The sequence below is a fragment of the Oncorhynchus masou genome, chromosome 26 (assembly GCF_036934945.1).
Source record: "Oncorhynchus masou masou isolate Uvic2021 chromosome 26, UVic_Omas_1.1, whole genome shotgun sequence".
Classification (NCBI taxonomy): domain Eukaryota; kingdom Metazoa; phylum Chordata; class Actinopteri; order Salmoniformes; family Salmonidae; genus Oncorhynchus; species Oncorhynchus masou.
The window spans coordinates 5,053,820-5,075,516 of NC_088237.1; the positions used below are offsets into that span (position 1 = coordinate 5,053,820).

The 21,697-nt window shown below is 41.7% G+C and overlaps 1 protein-coding gene and 1 long non-coding RNA gene across 5 annotated transcripts in view; one reads left to right on the forward strand and one right to left on the reverse strand.

Moving 5' to 3' along the window:
- Nucleotides 1-1,365: 1,365 nt before the first annotated feature.
- Nucleotides 1,366-3,697, reverse strand: LOC135514674 (uncharacterized). 2 transcript variants are annotated; one of them, XR_010451717.1, is made up of 4 exons: nt 3,657-3,697; nt 3,273-3,360; nt 2,495-2,739; nt 1,366-1,897 (listed from the first exon to the last, which is right to left on the reverse strand). It is a non-coding gene; the product is annotated as an uncharacterized LOC135514674 (long non-coding RNA). The 2 variants fall into 2 exon arrangements; XR_010451716.1 differs by having other exon boundaries at nt 1,366-2,739.
- A 1,132-nt stretch (nt 3,698-4,829) lies between these two features.
- The window catches only part of klf8 (Kruppel like factor 8), a 111,073-nt gene continuing 94,205 nt past the window's right edge, over nt 4,830-21,697 (forward strand). For 2 of the 3 annotated variants that reach the window (XM_064938175.1, XM_064938177.1), the window contains exon 1: nt 4,830-5,144. In XM_064938175.1, coding sequence (XP_064794247.1) covers nt 5,118-5,144 — 27 coding nt within the window. In that variant the 5' untranslated portion in view covers nt 4,830-5,117. The remainder of the gene's footprint in view (nt 5,145-21,697) is intronic. The other variant, XM_064938178.1, reaches the window with a different exon arrangement.

Genomic DNA, 21,697 nt, shown 5'->3' on the forward strand with positions numbered 1-21,697 from the left:
ATGACTGGCTGCATCAACTTTGCAAAAGTGATAACTTTCCAGACTTCCTCAATTATCACTGCATAATCCATCAACAAGCCTTGTGTGGTAAAATGCTGAATATGTCATGGATATCGCGTTCAAAATCGTGAATTTGATTCAGGCCAGAAGTCTGCAGATCTCAACTGGAAGAAAGTGAAGCTGAACACAGACCTCTTGCAACACACAGATGTAAGGAGGCTTAGTAGAGCTACATTCCTGCAGAGATTTAAGGATCTGTTATTTGAAATCAAGGAGTTTCTGGCCTCAAAATATGATGAATACGAGCAGTTGGAAGGCAAAGTGTGGCTGTTAGATATATATTTTTTGACCAATGTAACTTTTCGGCTGAATGAACTCAATTTAAAGCTGCAAGGAAAATACAAAAATATTGTTGAAATAATTAGCCATGTGACAGCTTTTAATCAAACATTAAAATTGCTGTCCTGACACTTGCAGCGACATGAACTGAGGAATTTCAAAAATATGTCAGAACTCGAGTCCGGGAAAGCCACCTGCACTTTGTGACTGGTTGATACGTTCAACAGGTACACAACGTTATCGCAGACTTTGACCGACGCTTTCAAGACTTTGCAATCCTGGAACCCGTGGCAACATTTATGTGCTTTCTGTTTGGTGTGGAAGTTGATGTTGATGAAATTGCAACAAACATTGCATCATTGTTTCACATGGAGACATCAGCTGTCAAGAGTGAAATTTTGACTCTGCAAAGCGACCTCAAAATCAAATCGAGGGCATTGGGGGAACACTTTTGGAACCTTATCGTGGAGGAAAAATATCCAAAGATGTGAAAAGTTGCCATGTACTTGACAGCATTTTTTGGATCTATCTACCTTTGCGAGTCAGCATTTTAAGACATGAAGATCATCAAGTCAAAATAGCGGTCCACTCTAACAGATGATCACCTGGACACCTGCTTGAGGCTAGCAATCAGTAGCTACAACCCAGACCATGCTAAGCTAGCTGATAGAATTCAGTGCAAACCATCCAATCAATAAGGTGGGGTGTAGACCGTGTTAGGAAGCAGGGTGGAAAAAGTAGATCCTATGTAACTAAAGTCTGGGCACCCCTGCTGTACAGAGTCCAGGAGTTCTGAGGAGGATGCCCCCCTACTGGTCAGCCAGGGTATCTTCCTCTAAGGGAAATACCAAAAACGTGAGCAGGTAAGTGTTAGTACTCCATGACAGCTTGTAGCCTACTTACTCGGTAGTTACAGGGTAATTTAAAAAGTAAACATATTTCAACAATAATAACAATATTACACATCAATACAGGGTAATTGCTTACTGTCAGATTCCAATATTGTAAATGACAAACAGGATGATGGACAGCTGAATTCCTTTATTTCTTTTAAACATTTTACTTTATTTTTTCAATACATGACAGTCACCAACAGCACAAAATACTCAACATACACACAAAAAAAACAGTGATGCCAAGGTCATTAATAATAAAACATCTTAAAATATTATATTTTCCGGTTCAAGCCCAGCACCCAACTCCTATTGTGTCTTTTCAAAGACACTTCCAACACACATAGGACTTGTTCAAACTCCTACAAAACTCCTTTTCGTTCTAACTCGTTCAGGCTTTCTAACCTCTTGGTCTATGGAAGTTGCAGTGTGAACGACCAGACACTTAGCATTGTATAACATCACCCCACCTTGGTGATAGAGTGCAGTGAGGAAGCCCGGGTGGTCATTACCATGGAACAGGGACTACTCGACCATCTCTCTGCGGGACAGGGGTCAGCTGGCTGAGAAGCAATGTGGAGCTCTGCCCGAGCCGCCATCTTGTCCTGGATCACCTGCAGACGCTGCTGCCGCACCCCGGGGGCACACGCACCCACCCCATGACCCTGTAGGGCAGAACACACAACGTGGCTGCCTGAAGCACACACCCCACAGCCCTGAATCACACACACACACACAGCTGCCTACTTGACCATACTGTTCAATGAGTCCAACCAGTAATACAGGTGGAATAATAATAGCATCCTTTTATCAGTGAGTATTGAAGTAAATAGAGTTGAGGAAAGTTACACCCTGATCTCTTTCAGTTTGGATAGATGCCTGAGTCAAAGAATCAACAGGCTACACCACCAGGATGTTTTTCATGTCTGACAACACACTCATAGTTGATCAGTCAATATCACTAACATTTATTCCTTCTCAGGAGGTGTAATTGATAACCACAACCACACACATTGTCTCTATTCATAAAACATCTCGTCGTTACATCCAGCAGTATATCCAGCAGCTGGCAAAAACAGTGGGCAAAACTAGTTAAAATGACATTATTACAATCTGGTTGTAAAGACATTTCAACCAGTTTGCCCACTGTCTGGGGAGCAACAAATCACCTTCTCTTCACTATTTTGACTTATTCTTCCTTCTATGCGGCTGTCCAAATGTACTGTCCCTGGTAGTAAATGGCATAAATAAATAACATTCACCATCTCAGTGTTTTAAGGCTGGTTCCTGGGGAACCACAGTTCTATCTCCAGGTCTGAGAGCCCCAACTCCCTAAGACTGGCCAGCTCCCTTCCCCCGTTCTGGTGAGTCTGGAACTGGGATATACTCCTCACCCAGGCATCCTGCTCCCCAAAGGCTTGTACAGCGCCACAGGGGCAAAACACTTCCTCTTGGCAACACATCTGGGACAACACATGAGAGGTCTAAAAGTCTCTCTGAATGTGATCTGAAAGTACATAATGACATTTAGCAGTAATACTTAATCATTTAGTTATTATGCCTTGATCATTTTCAGGTAAAACTCAAGACTCAATCAGGTATAACACGAGAGTTGAGGAATTCTTATCTTATTCTCTGACTTTCAGACATTGTTTAATTAACGGCTTGGGTTAAGCTAATTTGACGAGTTCATGTGTCTAGACGTTGACAAATCATTGGCTGGCTGGCTGTCTTTAGGTGAACCTGTACTGGAATGCACAGGGGAATGTAGACCCTCCCCTGAGGTCAGTTCAGACATATAAGAATATGTAAATAGTGTGGCTGTTGCAACTTGCTATTGTCATGCTGCAGAAGAAAATAAACAGTTGGATGAGGTGAGTTTCTCCCTTACATGAAAAGCACTTTGAGCGTGTGTTGGTAATAAAAAAAAAAGCGCTATAGAAATCCAAATCAAAATATTATTATTTAGTAGGAGTGTAGGCTATTGTATGTAAACTGTGTGGGTGGTGCGATTGTAATTGTGTGTGTGTGGAGGCTCACCGGTCTTGTTGAAGTCCGTGTCTAGCGGATGTAGGACGAGACTGTGGAGCGGTCTCTGTCCCGTTCCTCACGCAAATGACAGGTCTTACTGTAACACACACACACAGTGTCATACACATTACTCTATACATTTTCATTAAATATACAACTGTTTTTAGCAACCAATTTTAACGGTGCAGCTATCACTGGAGTAGCTGACGTTAGCTAGCTAACGTTAGTGCATCGCATTCCAGCTACACAATGTTAGTAATGCAAGTGACAGACAGCTTTTGGCAACACGATTATATAAACACCTCATATATGCGTGCATATTATACAGCAAAATGAGGCCAATAAAACCGAAATCAATGTAATGTGAGCTTTTTCGCAGAGAACGTTGTTTACCGTCGCATATTTCCGCTTTGTTCTCCTGTAGGAGGAGTTTGGGACGCAGCGCGGAATTTTGGGAAATGGAGTGAAATTGTGCTAGCTCAATTTCACAGACTCCAGGGGGAATGATTGTTTAATCTATAATAATAGCATTTAAAGGGAGTTAATGGAAGAGCATTTGAGGACAGAAGCCATTCCCACATAGCTGTGCCTTAGGTTTAGTGTAGAAAGTCTACAAAGGTAGGTTAAGCCAGATCCTGAAATGTTTCAATTTGTTGCACTAAAAGGAAAACTTGTCAGCATTGACAGTAATATAATTGTAATAGCATTTAGCTGTTTAGCTGAAACCATAGACTATGTGGTTGAAACATCTCTGTTGGATCAACACTCAGATCAAATCAAATTGTACTGGTCAAATAAGCAAGTTTAGCAGATTTATTGGGGATGTAGTGAAATGCTCGTTGATAGTTGTGAAGTGATAATTCACCTTAATGTCAAATTTTCCTTATAGTCATCTTATGAATAGGCTATACAATATTGGAGGACAGCTATTTAATACATTTTCTAGAGTTGTGAAAGAGCTCCCCAGAGTGTATATCTTTTTTAGTAAAATATGTAAATGTTTTACATTTGTTTTCATACTTGTCAATATCTTCTATTGTAGATGATATTGAAACTGTACTGATCATAAATGTACAGTAGTAATTTGGGCACCTAAGCTATCCCTTCAAAAAAATTTTTTTTAGGAACCACACCCTTTCCCGATGTCAGGACTGAGACCACACCCTTCCTACGTCATAACAGAGGGTGTGGTTGAAAGCCATCCTCCCCTCCCCTTACACCAGCATAAACAGAATATTCCGAATGTAATAACACATTAGTTCATGTCTTTTTGGACCAGGCTTTCTTGAATTGCATTGAATACATGTTTCAAGTTAGTTAATAGGAGACATTGCAATATTCAGCTGTGACATATCAATTTGCCTCATAGACATCCACTACAACTTACTTTACATCATTAGGTTGACATGGATGTGTGTGTGCCTTTACAGAATCTATGACGGCGAAATGCATGCACATTTAGTGTGTGGTTTTTGGGGGATAGTTTGGCGTTGCTGCAAGCTCGGGTAGGTCTGGCCTGTGGCTGGCTGCTCAGCTTCTGATTGACAGGGTTGAGGGGTGGAGACGCAGGGTGGGGTCACAAGCAGGGAGAGGCGGAGGAGAAACGAAGAGAGAGAGCGCCCAACCCTGTACACGGCAACAACACACCGAGAGAGAGAGACTTTACTGGTGAAGAAAGAGGAATAGTCGACGCCGTGGATATGATCTGAAAGAATACCCGAAGAGGCAAACAATACAACTTTCTCCCAAATAGCAAATAGATTCAAAAAGGTGGAAAACTGCCAAAAAGATTACTATTATTCAAATTCACCCCACCCGATCAACCCCCCCCCCCTCTGCACCCTAGCTACCGAGATGCACACGGAGACTCGAAGCAAGAAAGTAAGTCTGTCTTGACCATTATTGACTTTGCCCTGTCCAGCAAACTGCTATCGGCCGATATTTAAATGAGTTCACATTGTCAGTTTAACATGTGCCAATTTAAAGACAATTGGAGAGTGTCTGACAAAGGGAAAGGCATATGTAAGAAGCTTGACTCTTACATTCAGTTAGCTAGCTTGTTGACCAACTACTAGGCAACGGCACTGATAATAATAGCATGTTAGCTAGCTAGGTGACTGACGCAGGCTACTGAGAGCTAGAGGTGGAGAGTCGAATCGATTCCTCGACTCCCAGTTGTGTGTGTCAAGCGTCGATTTTGCTAAGAATCGACTCATAAGATTCAGTATTTTTGCAACGGAGGAGACTGTTGCCGTAGGCTACTTCCGAGAACACAAACTCTCGCATCTTCCACAGCAAAGAAAGAGGTTCGATAGCTCCGACAAATCGACCGCAGACTGTGCTGTTTCCTCTCACCCTGTCTCTTAATAAACAGTGTTCTCTCCTCTGTAAACGTTAACGATTTAACGTGCATGCAAATGGAAGGAACTGAAACGTGTTAACTATATACCCCTTCTCGGGTAACTGTCTCTCTCACCCCCTCTCTCTGTGCGAGCTTTGGGGTACAGGTTTTTTAAAAGTGCGCTGTGATCTATGTGAGGCAGGAAGGAAACACAGGAACTGCAGCTAGTACATAGAGATGAATAGAGATCTCTAGATGGATATAACCCCTTTTAGTATGGGCATTGCCATTGAGGGTTTCCATCATGAACTGGGTGGTTTATTCCCATGGGTTGGGAGAGAGATCAGCTAATGATCAGAGCATTGTCTTCTTCAAATTGGGTTGACTATGGCTTTAAGCTATATTACTGCCATCTAGTGGCCACAATAGATGAATGACACAAGATTTGGTTGAGGACTCCAGCACTGCATGCAGGTGGTGGTAAATCACCAATATTAGCTTTATGCTTTTTTCAAACACAAAATAAGAACATTTACATCTTTTAAAATGGAGATGGCCTCAATGGTGCTGCCCATGCCATCATAATGGTACAGATACAACGATTAGATCTCTATCTATCTCTATGAGCTGGTAGGACACAGTCTTAGTTCCTTAAAGGGACAGTTGCACTCGCTCACATCCCAACCCTGGGAACGAGTCAGATGTAGGCCTACTGCCTCGAGCGACACTGTACACGCATCCGGCCTGCCGTATCTCGTGCACAGAACTTTACATAATTTGGAAGCCTGCTGTAAATATTTTGGTACAGCCGTCAGGTACAGTAGCAAAAGGTCAGAGTGCAAGACAAGTATTCAGGCTCAACCAGGGACAGGAAAGAACCCATCCTTCAAGCTTGTCTGGGGTGTCAAGACTTTTCATCATTCACAAGATCGTTATACTTCAACAGCAATATGAATAAAGGTTTCATTATGCATCATACATTAAACAGGTAGCCTACTGATCTATCATCATGTTGACACAAATTATGCATTATGTCTGAGATACCTCCACATTACTTTTGGCCTCAGTTATTGTTTTTCTCTAAGCATGACACAAATCCATTTCTTATCATGTCTGTCGTCTGTGTAGTTGCCTTATTATGATGATTGACAGTTTCATGCTGTAATGAAACATGAATCGGATGTCGTCACTCGTCACTGCTACACAAGAGACACAGAGCACACTCCTTTTCCTGTATGTGTGTGTGCAAGCGTGCTTCTTTGTGTGTGTGTGTGCTCGTTCGCGGGTATTCTCTCTGTGTGCGAGTTTGGCTTGTATACGCCTCTGTATCTGTGTGCATGGCATGGTTTAGGCCAGCTCTGAAGGTGTAATCTATACGCAGGGCCTATAACACATTCCTATGCAAGACAGCAGCAGCCTCAGCAGGCCTAATGGTGGTGACCACTGAGTTTTGTGGAGGGAGAGGGCCAGTAGTGTCTGTAGCCGACCAATCAGCCTGTTACCAACACAAAATTGTGTTTGACCAGATACAATGTTATTTCACAGTAAACAAATTGACCAAATAATTTCAGCATGCTTATAGGGAAGAACACTCAACAAGCACATCACATACACAAATTACTGATGATTGGCTGAGAGAAATTGATGATAAAATGATTTTGGGGCTGTTTTGTTAGACTTCAGTGAGGCTTTTGACATTATCGATCACAGTCTGCTGCTGGAAAAACGTACAGTTGAAGTCAGAAGTTTACATACACTTAGTTGGAGTCATTAAAACTCGTTTTTCAACCACTCCAAACATTTCTTGTTAACAAACTACAGTTTTGGCAAGTCGGTTAAGACATCTACTTTGTGCATAACGCAAGTAATTTTTCCAACAATTGTTTACAGACAGATTATTTCACTTATAATTCACTGTATCACAATTCCAGTTAGTCAGAAGTTTTACATACACTAAGTTGACTGTGCCTTTAAACAGCTTGGAAAATTCCAGTAAATGGTGTAATGGCTTTAGAAGCTTCTGATAGGCTAATTGACATAATTTGAGTGAATTGGAGGTATACTTGTGGATGTATTTCAAGGCCTACCTTCAAACTCAGTGCCTCTTTGCTTGACATCATGGGAAAATCAAAAGAAATCAGCCAAGACCTCTACAAGTCTGGAGCAGTTTCCAAATGCCAGAAGGTGCCACGTTCATCTGTACAAACAATAGTACGCAGGTACAAACACCACAGACCACGCATCCGTCATTACCGCTCAGGAAGGAGACGTGTTCTGTCTCCTAGAGTTGAACACACTTTCGTGCAAAAAGTGCAAATCAATTCCAGAACAACAGCAAAGGATCTTGTGAAGATGAAGGAGGAAACGGGTACAAAAGTATCTATATCCACAGTAAAACGAGTCCTATATTGACATTAGAGGTCGACCAATTAATCGGAATGGACGATTAATTAGGGCCGAGTTCAAGTTTTTTTTTTTTTTTTTACACCTTTATTTAATCTTTATTTAACTAGGCAAGCCAGTTAAGAACACATTCTTTCAATGACGGCCTAGGAACGGTGGCTTAACTGCCTCGTTCAGGGGCAGAACGACAGATTTTTACCTTGTCAGCTCGGGCATTCAATCTTGCAACCTTACAGTTAACTAGTCCAACACACTAACCACCTGCCTCTCATTGCACTCCACGAGGAGACTGCCTGTTACGCGGAATGCAGAAACCAAGTTAAACTTATCTTATAAAAAACAATCAATCAATCATAATCGCAAGTTAACGACACATGGTTGATAATATTACTAGTTTATCTAGCGTGTCCTGCGTTGCATATAATCGATACGGTGCATATCGTTGCTCCAATGTGTTCCTAACCATAAACATCAATGCCTTTCTTAAAATCAATACACAGAAGTATATATTTTTAAACCTGCATATTTAGCTAAAGAAATCCAGGTTAGCAGGCAATATTAACTAGGTGAAATTGTCACTTATCTTGCATTCATTGCACGCAGAGTCGGTGTATATGCAACAGTTTGGGCCGCCTAATTTGCCAGAATTGTACGTAATTATATTAACGACCTATGGCTCGTATTTCTGTGTCTTATTATCTTATAACTAAGTCTATGATTTGATTGAGCAGTCTGACTGAGCGATGGTAGGCAGCAGCAGGCTCGTAAGCATTCATTTAAACAGCACTTTCGTGCGTTTGCCAGCAGCTGTTTATGACTTCAAGCCTATCAACTTCCGAGATTAGGCTCGTGTAACCGATGTGAAATGGCTAGCTAGTTAGCGGGTTGCGCGCTAATAGCGTTTCAAATGTCACTCGCTCTGAGACTTGGAGTGGTTGTTCCCCTTGCTCTGCAAGGGCTGCGGCTTTTGTGGAGCGATGGGTAACGCTGCTTCGAGGGTGGCTGCGAGGAGAGGGACGGAAGCTATACTGTTACACTGGCAATACTAAAGTGCCTATAAGAACATCCAATAGTCAAATGTTAATGAAATAAAAATTGTATAGAGAGAAATAGTCCTATAGTTCCTATAATAACTACATCCTAAAACTTCTTACCTGGGAATATTGAAGACTCATGTTAAAAGGAACCACCAGCTTTCATATGTTCTCATGTTCTGAGCAAGGAACTTAAACGTTAGCCTTCTTGCATATTGCACTTTTACTTTCTTCTCCAACACTTTGTTTTTGCATTATTTAAAACAAATTGAACATGTTTCATTATTTATTTGAGGCTAAATTTATTTTATTGATGTATTTATATTAAGTTAAAATAAGTGTTAATTCAGTATTGTTGTAATTGTCATTATTACACCTTTAAAAAAAAAATCGTCTGATTAATCGGTATCGGCTTTTTTTGGTCCTCCAATAATCTGTATTGTCGTTGAAAAATCATAGTCGGTCGAACTCTAATTGACATAACCTGACATGCCACTCAGCAAGGAAGAAGCCACTGCTCCAAAATCGCCATAAAAAAGCCAGACTACAGTTTGCAACTGCACATGGGGACAAAGATCGTACTTTTTGGAGAAATGTCCTCTGGTCTGATGAAACAAAAATAGAACTGTTTGGCCATTGTTATGTTTGGAGGAAAAAGGGGGAGGCTTGCAAGCCGAAGAACACCATCCCAACCGTGAAGCACGGGGGTGGCAGCATCATGTTGTGGGGGTGCTTTGCTGCAGGAGGGACAGGTGCACTTCACAAAATAGATGGCATCATGAGGGAGGAAAATGATGTGGATATATTGAAGCAACATCTCAAGACATCAGTCAGGAAGTTAAAGCAAATTGGTCTTCCAAATGGACAATGACCCCAAGCATACTTCCAAAGTTGTGGCGAAATGTTTTAAGGACAACAAAGTCAAGGTCTTGGAGTGGCCATCACAAAGCCCTGACCTCAATCCAATAGAAAATGTGTGGGCAGAACTGAGAAAGCGTGTGCGAGCAAGGAGGCCTACAACCTGATTCAGTTACTCCAGCTCTGTCAGGAGGAATGGGCCAAAATTCACCCAACTTAATGTGGGAAGCTTGTGGAAAGCTCCCTGAAACATTTGTTAAACCAAGTTAAACAATTTAAAGGCAATGCTACCAAATACTATTTGAGTGTATGTAAACTTCTGACCCACTGGGAATGTGATGAAAGAAATGAAAGCTGAAATGAATAATTCTCTCTACTGTTATTCTGACATTTCACATTCTTAAAATAAAATGTTGATCCTAATTGACCTAAGACAGGGAATTTTTACTAGGATTAAATGTCGGGAATTGTGAAAACGAAGTTTAAATGTATTTGGCTCAGGTGTATGTAAACTTCTGACTTCAACTGCATGTGTTATGATTTTACACCCCCTGCAATAATGTGGATAAAGAGTTACTTGTCTAACAGAAAACAGAGGGTTTTCTTTAATGGAAGCCTCTAAAATATAATCCAGTTAGAATCAGGAATTCCCCAGGGTAGCTGTTTAGGCCCCTTGCTGTTTTAAATTTTTACTAACGACATGCCACTGGCTTAGTTGCATGTAAAACCAGAGTGTCTATGTACGCGGATGACTAAACACTATACATGTTAGCTAACTACAGCGACTGAAATGACTGCAACACTCAAAGAGCTGCAGTTAGTTTCAGAGTGGGTTTCAAGGAATAAGTTAAACATATTGATACAACAGTAGCTAAGGTGGGGAGAAGTCTGTCCATAATAAAGAGATGCTCTGCCTTCTTAACAACACTATCAACAAGGCAGGTCCAACAGACCCTTAGTCATGTGGTCAGGTGCCACAAAAAAATTGGTTCAGAACAGGGCAGCACGGCTGGCCCTTGGATGTACACAGAGATGTACACATATTATTAATATGCATGTCAATCTCTCCTGGCTGAAAGTGGAGGAGAGATTGACTTCATCACTACTTTTATTTATGAGAGGTATTGACATTTTGAATGCACCAAGCGGTCTGTCTAAACTACTGGCACACAGCTCGGACACCCATGCATAACCCACAAGACATGCCTCGAGGTCTCTTCACAGTCCCCAAGTCCAGAACAGACTATGGGAGGTGCACAGTACTACATAGAGCCATGACTACATGGAACGCTATTCCACATCAAGTAACTGAAGCAAGCAGTCAAATTTGATAAAAAAAACACCTTATGGAACAGTGGGGACTGTGATGCAACACAAACATTGGCAGGGACACATGCATACATACACACACACACGATAACATACACACACAATAACAAACGCACTATACATACACATGGTTTAGTACTGTAGATATGCGGTAGTGGTGGAGTAGGGGCCTGAGGGACCTGAGGGCACACAATGTGTTGTGAAATCTGTGAATGTATTGTAATGTTTTTAAAATTGTATAAACTGCCTTAATTTTGCTGGACCCCAGGAAGAGAAGCTGCTGTTTTGGATGCAGCTATTGGGGATCCATAATAAATACAAACCTAGACCTGAAACTGACCGTTTTGCATTCAAGCATGCCAAATTGTCACATTACTAAATAAATTGTTGACAAGTTGACAAAGGCAGAAACAGACTGGCACCCAGGCTAGGAGCATTAGCCCCTTTCGGGCTTCAGCTTGTTTGAGACATGAGTGGCCCTGTACTATTACAGGGTTGTAGCATGTGGTGCATGATATTTGAGGGAGAGGGGATTCATTGGTGAGAGTGTCACAACAGGGGGTAAAGAGAGGTGAGGTGACCCTGATTTGGCAGACTGGGGGCGTTGGCTGCTCCACAAAGTCAGCGGGGGTATGAGCTGGGTGGGGAGACAGGGTGGATGGTGTCACAGTCACATGGGTATTAGTTTGGAAGTAAGGGAAGGAGAGTTGAGTGGGGTTGGGGTGGATAGGTTTAACAGGGGTATTAGTTTAGAAGGAAGGGAAGGACAGTTGAGTGGGGTTGGGGTGGATAGGGTTAACAGGGGTATTAGTTTAGAAGGACGGACAGGAGTGGTAGGGTTGGGGTGGATATGGTTAACAGTTTTATATCTTTGTTTGAAGCCTGAAATGTGGCAAAAGGTCGCAAAGTTCAAGGGGGCCGAATACTTTCGCAAGGCACTGTAGGTATGCACGTCAGCTTTGACATCGGTTTTGCACATCGGCGTTATATTAGACTTCGGGTCTATGTTGGCATTTTTTAGCTAATATCGTCCGATTCCGATATGTTCACCGATATATCGTGCATCCCTAGCTGTAACGTAACAAAATGTGGAAAAAGTCGAGGAGTCTGAATACTTCCGACTGCGCGGTATATTCGACTTTGGGAATGGTTTATTCAAGTTTTAATTAAGCCTAAAGATTTGATTATTTTAACAATATTGAATGTATATGTATTGTTTTGTTATTTTGGCTTTAGGCTTTTATTAGGTAAGAAGGCTAATTAGAAGGCTCTTTTTCTCAAAGCAATTTGAGTGACTCAATGCATTGTGAAAATAAAAATATTTTTCTTAATTCATAGCATAGTTTCCTTTTATCCAAATATCGAGTAGACATACAGACAAATTAATTAATGCAGGGAATAGTATTAATAGATGAATAATAATGCTAATAGTTATAATTATTATTTATTTTTATATGGTGGGTTACGGATTGGCTCTCGGAACAATTCTATGTGGTATATCAGCTTAGTATCCATCCCTCACCCCAATGTCTTACATGCTGACCAGACCGGACAAGTCGTGTGCGCGAGCGTCGCAAAATACATTTAGAAATCCATGTTATTCAATTATTGCACCACATTGTAGACGCGCGCGCCAACGACGTCTACAATGCCAAGGGCTAAAATAGAGCTCCTTTCTATTTCTAATGCAGATCGCGCTGAAAGTCCTGCCTCTCCCATCTCCTCATTGGTTTATAGAAGCAGGTACCCACGTGTCATCTCCTCATTGGTTATACCAACGTGGGTGATTGAAAGATGACCTGTTTTGCCAGTCATCGTGGTAATACTATGAAAGTTTAGATGCCAATCACCATATAAGTTCAAAGATGAAAAAGCCTGGAAGGAGGAGAGATGACTAGAAACGATTCGGTTGGCCGTTTTATGTGTGGATTAATTGTCGGAGTAGAGGACCTTGGGAATTTCAGGTAAATTAACAACTCAATGTTTATATCCCAGGGCAAATTAGCTAGCAAGTGCAAGCTAACTAGATAAATTGCCATACATGTTTAATGCTTTTCGACCTGTCCCCAAATTAATGTCATTGGTTCAGAGTTTGTTTTGATATTTTAACCTGCGTGTCGTGATTGCATTTGGTCTAGGGGGACAAAATAAAGTTATGCACGATGGCGCACGCGCGCAGCCGGTTTGGGTTCCGTGTTAGACTAAAAATATAGAAAAATGGGGAAAGCTTTGCCAATAGTGTGCAATGCTGTCATCAAGGCAAAGGGTGGCTACTTTGAAGAATCTCAAATATAAAATATATTTAGATTTGTTTAACACTTTTTTTTGGTTACTACATGATTCCATATGTGTTATTTATAGTTTTTTGATGTCTTCACTATTATTCTACAATGTAGAAAATAGTAAAAATTATAGAAAAAACATGTCTAAACTAGAGGTCAACCGATTAATCGGTTATGGGACCAATTTCAAGTTTTCATAACAAACGGTAATCAACCTGTTTGGACGCCGATTATGGCCGATTACGTTGCTTTCCATGAGGAAACTGCGTGGCAGGCTAACCACCTCTTACGCGAGTGCAGCGTCAAAAGGACCTTGTGGCTGCAAGGAGCTAAGGTAAATTGCTCGCTAGCATTAAACTTATCTTATAAACAATATTTTATAAGCAATCACATAATCACTAGTTAACTACACATGATTGATGATATTACTAGTTTAACTAACTTGTCCTGCGTTGCATATAATCAATGCGGTGCCTGTTAATTTATCATCGAATCACAGCATACTTAATTTCTCCAAACGGGTGATGATTTGACAAAAGCGCATTCGCGAAGAAAGCACATTTGTTGCACAAGTATACTTAGCCATAAACATCAATGCCTTTCTTTAAAATCAATACACAGAAGTATACATATTTTTAAACCTGCATATTTAGTTAAAATAAATGCATGTTAGCAGGCAATATTAACTAGGGAAATTGTCACTTCTCTTGCGTTCAGTACAAGCAGAGTCAGGGTATATGCAACAGTTTGGGCCGCCAGGCTCATTGAGAACTGTATTTCTTCCTAACAAAGACCGTAATTAATTTGCCAGAATTTTACATAATTATGACATAACATTGAAGGTTGTGCAATATAACAGCAATATTTAGACTTAGGGTTGCGACTCGTTCGACAAAATACGGAATGGTTCCGTGTTTCACTGAAAGAATAAACAGTTTGTTTTCGAAATGATCGTTTCCGGATTCGACCATATTAATGACCAAAGGCTCGTATTTCTGTGTGTTTATTATAATTAAGTCTATGATTTGATAAAGCAGTCTGACTGAGTGGTGGTAGGCAGCAGCAGGCTCGTAAGCATTCATTCAAACAGCACTTTCCTGCGTTTGCCAGCAGCTCTTAACAATGCTTGAAGCACAGCGCTGTTTATGACTTCAAGCCTATCAACTCCCGAGATTAGGCTGGCAATACTAAAGTGCCTATAAGAACATCCAACAGTCAAAGGTTAATGAAATACAAATGGTATAGAGAGAAATAGTCCTATAATTCCTATAATAACTACAACCTAAAACTTCTTAACTGGGAATATTGAAGACTCATGTTAAAAGGAACCACCAGCTTTCATATGTTCTCATGTTCTGAGCAAGGAACTTACACTTTAGCTTTTTTACATAGCACATATTGCACTTTTACTTTCTTCTCCAACACTTTTTGCATTATTTAAACCAAATTGAACATGTTTAATGATTTATGAGACTAAATTTATTTTTCTTTATGTATTATATTAAGTTAGAATAAAAGGGTTCATTGTTCATTCAGTGATGTTGTAATTGTCATTATTACAAATATATATATATATATATGAGGTCGACTGATGAGTTTATGATTTCAACGCCGATACCGATTATTGGAGGACCAAAAGAAGCCGATACCGATTAATCGGACGATTTTTATTTATTTATTTGTAATAATGTCTGGTGTGAACCGCTCTCTTGAGGTCATGCCACAGCATCTCAATCGGGTTGAGGTCAGGACTCTGACTGTACCACTCCAGAAGGCGTATTTTCTTCTGTTGAATCCATTCTGTTGTTGATTTACTCCTGTGTTTTGGGTCGTTGCCCTGTTGCATCACCCAACTTATATTGCGTTTCAATTGGCGAACAGCCTATAATCTCCTGCAAAATATCTTGATAAACTTGGGAATTCATTTTTCCGTTGAAGATAGCAAGATGTCCAGACCCTGAGGCAGCAAAGGAGCCCCAAACCATGATGCTCCCTCCACCATACTTTACAGTTGGGATGAGGTTTTTTTGAACAGCATTGGCTTCTTCTGTGGTGTCTTCCCATGAACACTATTCTTGTTTAGTGTTTTACGTATCGTAGACTCGTCAACAGAGATGTTAGCATGTTCCAGAGATTTCTGTAAGTCTTTAGCTGACACTAGGATTCTTCTTAACCTCATTGAGCGTTCTGCGTTGTGCTCTTGCAGTCATCTTTGCAGGACGGCCACTCCTAGGGAGAGTAGCAACCAGTGCTGAACTTTTTCCATTTATAGACAATTTGTCTTTCTGTGGACTGATGAACATCAAGGCATTTAGAGATACTTTGTAACCCTTTCCAGCTGTATGCAAGTCAACAATTCTTTGTCTTAGGTCTTCTGAGATCTCTTTTGTTCGATGTATGGTTCACATTAGTCAATGCTTCTTGTGAATAGCAAACTCAAATTTTGTGAGTTAAAATAATTAATTAATTATAATACATTTTTTGGGGCGAGGCAGCTCTAACCAACAGTCTCGTCTCATTGATTGGACTCCAGTTAGCTTTTGGAGAAGTCATTAGCCTAGGGGTTCACATACTTTTCCCAACCTACACTTTCAATATTTAAATGATGTATTCAATATAGACAAGAAAAATACAATAATGTGTGTGTTATTAGTTTAAGCACACTGTGTTGGTGACTTAGATGAAGATCAGATTAAATGTGATGATCAATTTATGCACACATCCATGTAATTCCAAAGGGTTCACATACACTTTCTTGCCACTGTATGTGTTACCTTCATTTTGGCAGTTACCGGTATGCCTACAGTTGGGAAGGCTGCAGTTTGTGCAGCATGCGCATCAAATATACAGCTTGTTGCATTGTGGCAATTAAAATATAGTCCATAGAAGGGTATTGGAACCCCTTACCCTTTCAATTTGACTGTTGAACTCATGGGTACACTAGCAATGGATGCCAGTCTTGTCTTGAATGTGAACTGCCGTCTATAGATTTATATTTCTATGGTTGGTTGCAGCCGTCGTTTTGAAAGTTTCAAAATACAATTGTGGGAAAAACGTACAGTTTGGAAACCAATTGAAACAAACAGCAGCACTGTTTTTCAAAGTAGCACATCTGCCATCACCATGAGTAGCTTACATCTTCATCAAAAGGTGAGTCAGAATGGGGGAAAAAACAAAGCCCCGGGGGCCCATGATTTCTTAATCGGGAGGCCCCCCCACACACATTTTGGACTAGAATGAGGCTCTCTCTCCATTGTTCCTGCAGAGAGGATTCAACATCTTCTTCAAATGTTTTCATAATTTATCTGCAGATAATCACCAAAAAGCAGTAGTAGCCTACCAGTATGCAAATTAGGTAGCCAAATTAACAGCTCTTTCACCAATGCGATTCGGTTCCTGATCTGTTCAAAAAGAGCCGTTCGTTCCCGAACAACTCATCATTGATGAGTCACTTTAGCAGTCACTGGCAAGTCTCGGCATAAAAAAAATTAAAACAAGATCTTGGTTTACTTGTCCCATGCGAGAAACCATGGACATACTGTAAAACTACATTGTATGATTTCTGAATGGCAAAGGGATATAGGAGATTGACTTTATCCAGCCAGTTCAACACCTTTTATAAACTAGTCAAGACTTGCTGTTCGGTCGTCCAGTCAAGGCACAGTAAATAGCCTAAGCGCCCCGACTCTATTGCAGGCAATATGAAAGTTGAAACACACCAAATAAAATGTATGAATGTGCCACAAAACAATTAAGCCAAATAAACTCATCGTAACCACTTACATTACATGGTCAAATCAAAGTTGATTTGTCATGTACGCCGAATACAACAGGTGTAGTAAAATACAGTGAAATGCTTACTTACAGGCTCTAACCAATAGTGCAAAAAAGGTGTTAGGTGAACAATAGGTAAGTAATGAAATGAAACAACAGTAAAAAGACAGGCTATATACAGTAGCGAGGCTATATACAGTAGCGAGGCTATATACAGACACCGGTTAGTCAGGCTGCTTGAGGTAGTATGTACATGTAGATATGGTTAAAGTGACTATGCATATATGATGAACAGAGAGTAACAGTAGCGTAAAAGAAGGGGTGGTGGGTGGCGGGACACAATGCAGATAGCCCAGTTAGCCAATGTGCGGGAGCACTGGTTCATCGGCCCAATTGAGGTAGTATGTACTAGAGGTTGACCCATTAATCGGAATGGCCAATTTAATTAGGGCCGATTTCAAGTTTTCATAACAATCGGAAATCTGTATTTTTGGGCGCCGATTTTTATTTTTTTATACCTTTATTTAATTAGGCAAGTCTGTTAAGAACACATTCTTATTTTCAATAATGGTGGGATAACTGCCTCTTTCAGCGGCAGAACGACAGATTTTCACCTTGTCAGCTCGGGGGATCCAATCTTGCAACCTTACAGTTAACTAGTCCAACGCAATAACGACCTGCCTCTCTCTCTTTGCACTCCACAAGGAGACTGCCTGTTACGCAAATGCAGTAAGCCAAGGTAAGTTGCTAGCTAGCATTAAACTTATCTTCTAAAAAACAATCAATCATAATCACTAGTTAACTACACATGGTTAATGATATTACTAGATATTATCTAGCGTGTCCTGCATTGCATATAATCTGACGGAGCATACAAGTATAAGTATCTGACTGAGCGGTGGTAGGCAGAAGCAGGCGCGTAAACATTCATTCAAACAGCACTTTCGTGCGTTTTGCCAGTAGCTCTTCGTTGTGCGTCAAGCATTGCGCTGTTTATGACTTCAAGCCTATCAACTCTCGAGATGAGGCTGGTGTAACCGAAGTGAAATGGCTAGCTAGTTAGCGCACACTAATAGCGTTTCAAACATCACTCGCTCTGAGCCTTCTAGTAGTTGTTCCCCTTGCTCTGCATGGGTAACGCTGCTTCAATGGTGGCTGTTGTCGTTGTGTTGCTGGTTCGAGCCCAGAGAGGAGCGAGGAGAGGGACGGAAGCTATACTGTTACACTGGCAATACTAAAGTGCCTATACGCAAATGGAGTGCACACGATGCAAATAGTCCGGGTAGCCATTTGATTACCTGTTCAGGAGCCTTGTGGCTTGGGGGTAAAAACTGTTGAGAAGCCTTTTTGTCCTAGACTTGGCACTCCGGTACCGCTTGCCATGCGGTAGTAGAGAGAACAGTCTATGACTGGGGTGGCTGGGGTCTTTGACAATTTTTAGGGCCTTCCTCTGACACTGCCTGGTGTAGAGGTCCTGGGTGGCAGGAAGCTTGGCCCCAGTGATGTACCCTCTGTAGTGCCTTGCGGTCGGAGGTCGAGCAGTTGCCGTACCATGCAGAAATGCAACCCGTCAGGATGCTCTTGATGTTGCAGCTGTAGAACCTTTTGAGGATCTGAGGACCCATGCCAAATCTTTTTAGCTTCCTGAGGGGGAATAGGCTTTCTCGTGCCCTCTTCACGGCTGTCTTGGTGTGTTTGGACCATTCTAGTTTGTTGTTGATGTGGACACCAAGAAACTTGAAGCTCTCAACCTGCTCCACTACAGCCCCGTCGATGAGAATGGGGGCGTGCTCGGTGCTCCTTTTCCTTTAGTCCACAATCATCTCCTTAGTCTTGGCTACGTTGAGGGATAGGTTGTTTTTCTGGCACCACATGGCCAGGTCTATGAACCTCCTCCCTATAGGCTGTCTCGTCGGTACGTGTACATTCACTCACAGGAGACGATGAAGAAGCATCATGCGCTCTCCCTCTTCCGTGAAAATAAATTTGACCGCAACCAACCACATTGCACAAAAATAACACCGGTACTGAGAGGCGGGACAGACTGTAGACTGACAAACCAGCAGTGTTTCCATGTCATAGCTGGCTTTGTGACTGACAGGCACCTGTCCTATCAATAGATCACTAGAAGATGCAATAGTTTATTCGAGCGGTAGAAGGCTATACAGACTTTTCTGACTAGCGAACTGAAACGTTTAAATGAGGGGGAAAAACGCGTGAAGTGGGGAAAGTAGCCGGCCGACAATGACTCGACTCGGCTCGACTTATCGGCTGTTTAGGCACCTAGGGAAAACACTGATGGGGGCAGGGTTATAGGGACGAGGCTGACTGTGGGGAGAAGCAGTCAAGCAGAGGTGCTGTCAGAGACAACAGGCACACCACCCTCCGCGCTCTTATTTCTGCCCCTCCCTCAAACAGCCTCCCCCTGCCTAACATGGAGAGGAGTGGAGACATAGAGAGAGCTCTGGCTGGAAAAATAACTCCAACACTCTCGCCTGCTATAACAAGGATCAGCTAGCTGCTATACCCTAACCCTGCAGCCACCATCTAGTAATGCATACTCCAGTACTCTGTCTCTGAGTCTCTGTCTAGTAGTGCACTACAAATCAAATTGTGTTTCACATGGGGAATAGGTTGCCATTTGGAATGCATCCTCTGTCTCTCTGTTAAGGTGTGAAGACAAGACACAGGTATTCTCTCACTTCTACCTGTCAGGACTCAGTTCATATGCTTGTCAACCTGCTCACTGAGGCTGGTTTCAGCTAAAGTAGCTCCTCTCAGAGAAGATTCATTCGGGACTCTATGCAGTATGAGGTGGCGGGAGCCGCAGAATAAAGGAGAAAAAGAGGGGGACAGAGGAAGGGCGGGAAAGAGAAGGAACAGGGTTGCACACACAGACTGAAGTTTGTATGAAGAGTGGGGTTTGTGGATTCTCATGTCTGATAAGGATAGAGTTAGCTACACCTGTCTTTTTATGGTGGGCTCACACTCAGTGATAAAACATTAAAGGGTTCTACTATCAGGGCTGCGTCCCAAATGTACCCCTATTACCTTTAATGCACTACTTTTGACCTGAGCCCTATACTATGAACCAGGTTTGAGGAGTTACCAAGGTAACTCGGGATAACCGGTACTACAAATGTTGCTCACCAGTACTTCAGAACTAACGTGCTCCGGGTAGGCTAACTCAGGGCTAACTCCACTATCCTGCATTCAGAACTAACCTGCTCCAGGGCAGGCTAACTCTACTATCCTGCATTCAGAACTAACCTGCTCCAGGGCAGGCTAACTCTACTATCCTGCATTCAGAACTAACCTGCTCCAGGGCAGGCTAACTCTACTATCCTGCATTCAGAACTAACCTGCTCCAGGGCAGGCAAATTCCACTCAGGAGTTATCCCCTTCATTTGAGGAAGTTTACTGATTCAATATGTAATTAATCAAATGTTTATTTGTCTAAAAAAAGAGTCATGTTAAAGTACCTATCACATTACACATTTAGTAATGACAGAATGCATTTGTTAGGAGTGGGGGGGAAAGGTGCTTGTACACACCAAAACACACCCTAGTTGGCATGACGATAAGTAATCCAATAAAGACAGCACTTCTAAAAGTTCCAAGCCTGCGAGAGTTAAAAATAGCACAATACCTATATAGGGAATAGAGTACCATTTGGAACGCATGCATCCCCTCATCCATCCTCCCTCACCTCATCCTACTCATCATATACAGTGCATTCGGAAACTGTTCAGACCCCTTGACTTTGTCCACATTTTGTTATGTTATTATTCTAAAATGTATTATAGTTTTTTCCCCCTTATCAATCTACACACAATACCCAATAATGACAAAGCAAAGACAGGTTTTTCATATTTCTTTTGCAAATGTAAAAAAAATAAAAAGAAGGAAATATCATATTTACATAAGTATTCAGGCCCTTTACTCACTAATTTGTTGAAGCACCTTTGGAAGTATTTACAGCCTTGAGCCTGCTTGGGTATGACACTACAAGCTTGGCACACCTGTATTGGGGAGTTTCTCCCATTCTTCTCTGCAGATTCTCTCAACCTCTGTCAGGTTGGATGGCGAGCGTCGCTGCACAGCAATTTTCAGGTCTCTTCAGAGATGTTCGATCGGGTTCAAGTCCGGGTTCTGGCTGGGCCACTCAAAGACATTCAAAGACTGTGCTGTCTTGGCTGTGTGCTTAGGGGCATTGTCCTGTTGGAAGGTGAACCTTCGTCCCAGTCTGGGGTCCTGAGCGCTCTTGAGCAGGTTTTCATCAAGGATTTCTCTGTACTTTGCTCAGTTCATCTTTCCTTCGATCCTTACTAGTCTCCCATTCCCTGCTGCTGAAAACCATCACCACAGAATGATGCTGCACCATGCTTCACCATAGAGATGGTGCCATGTTTC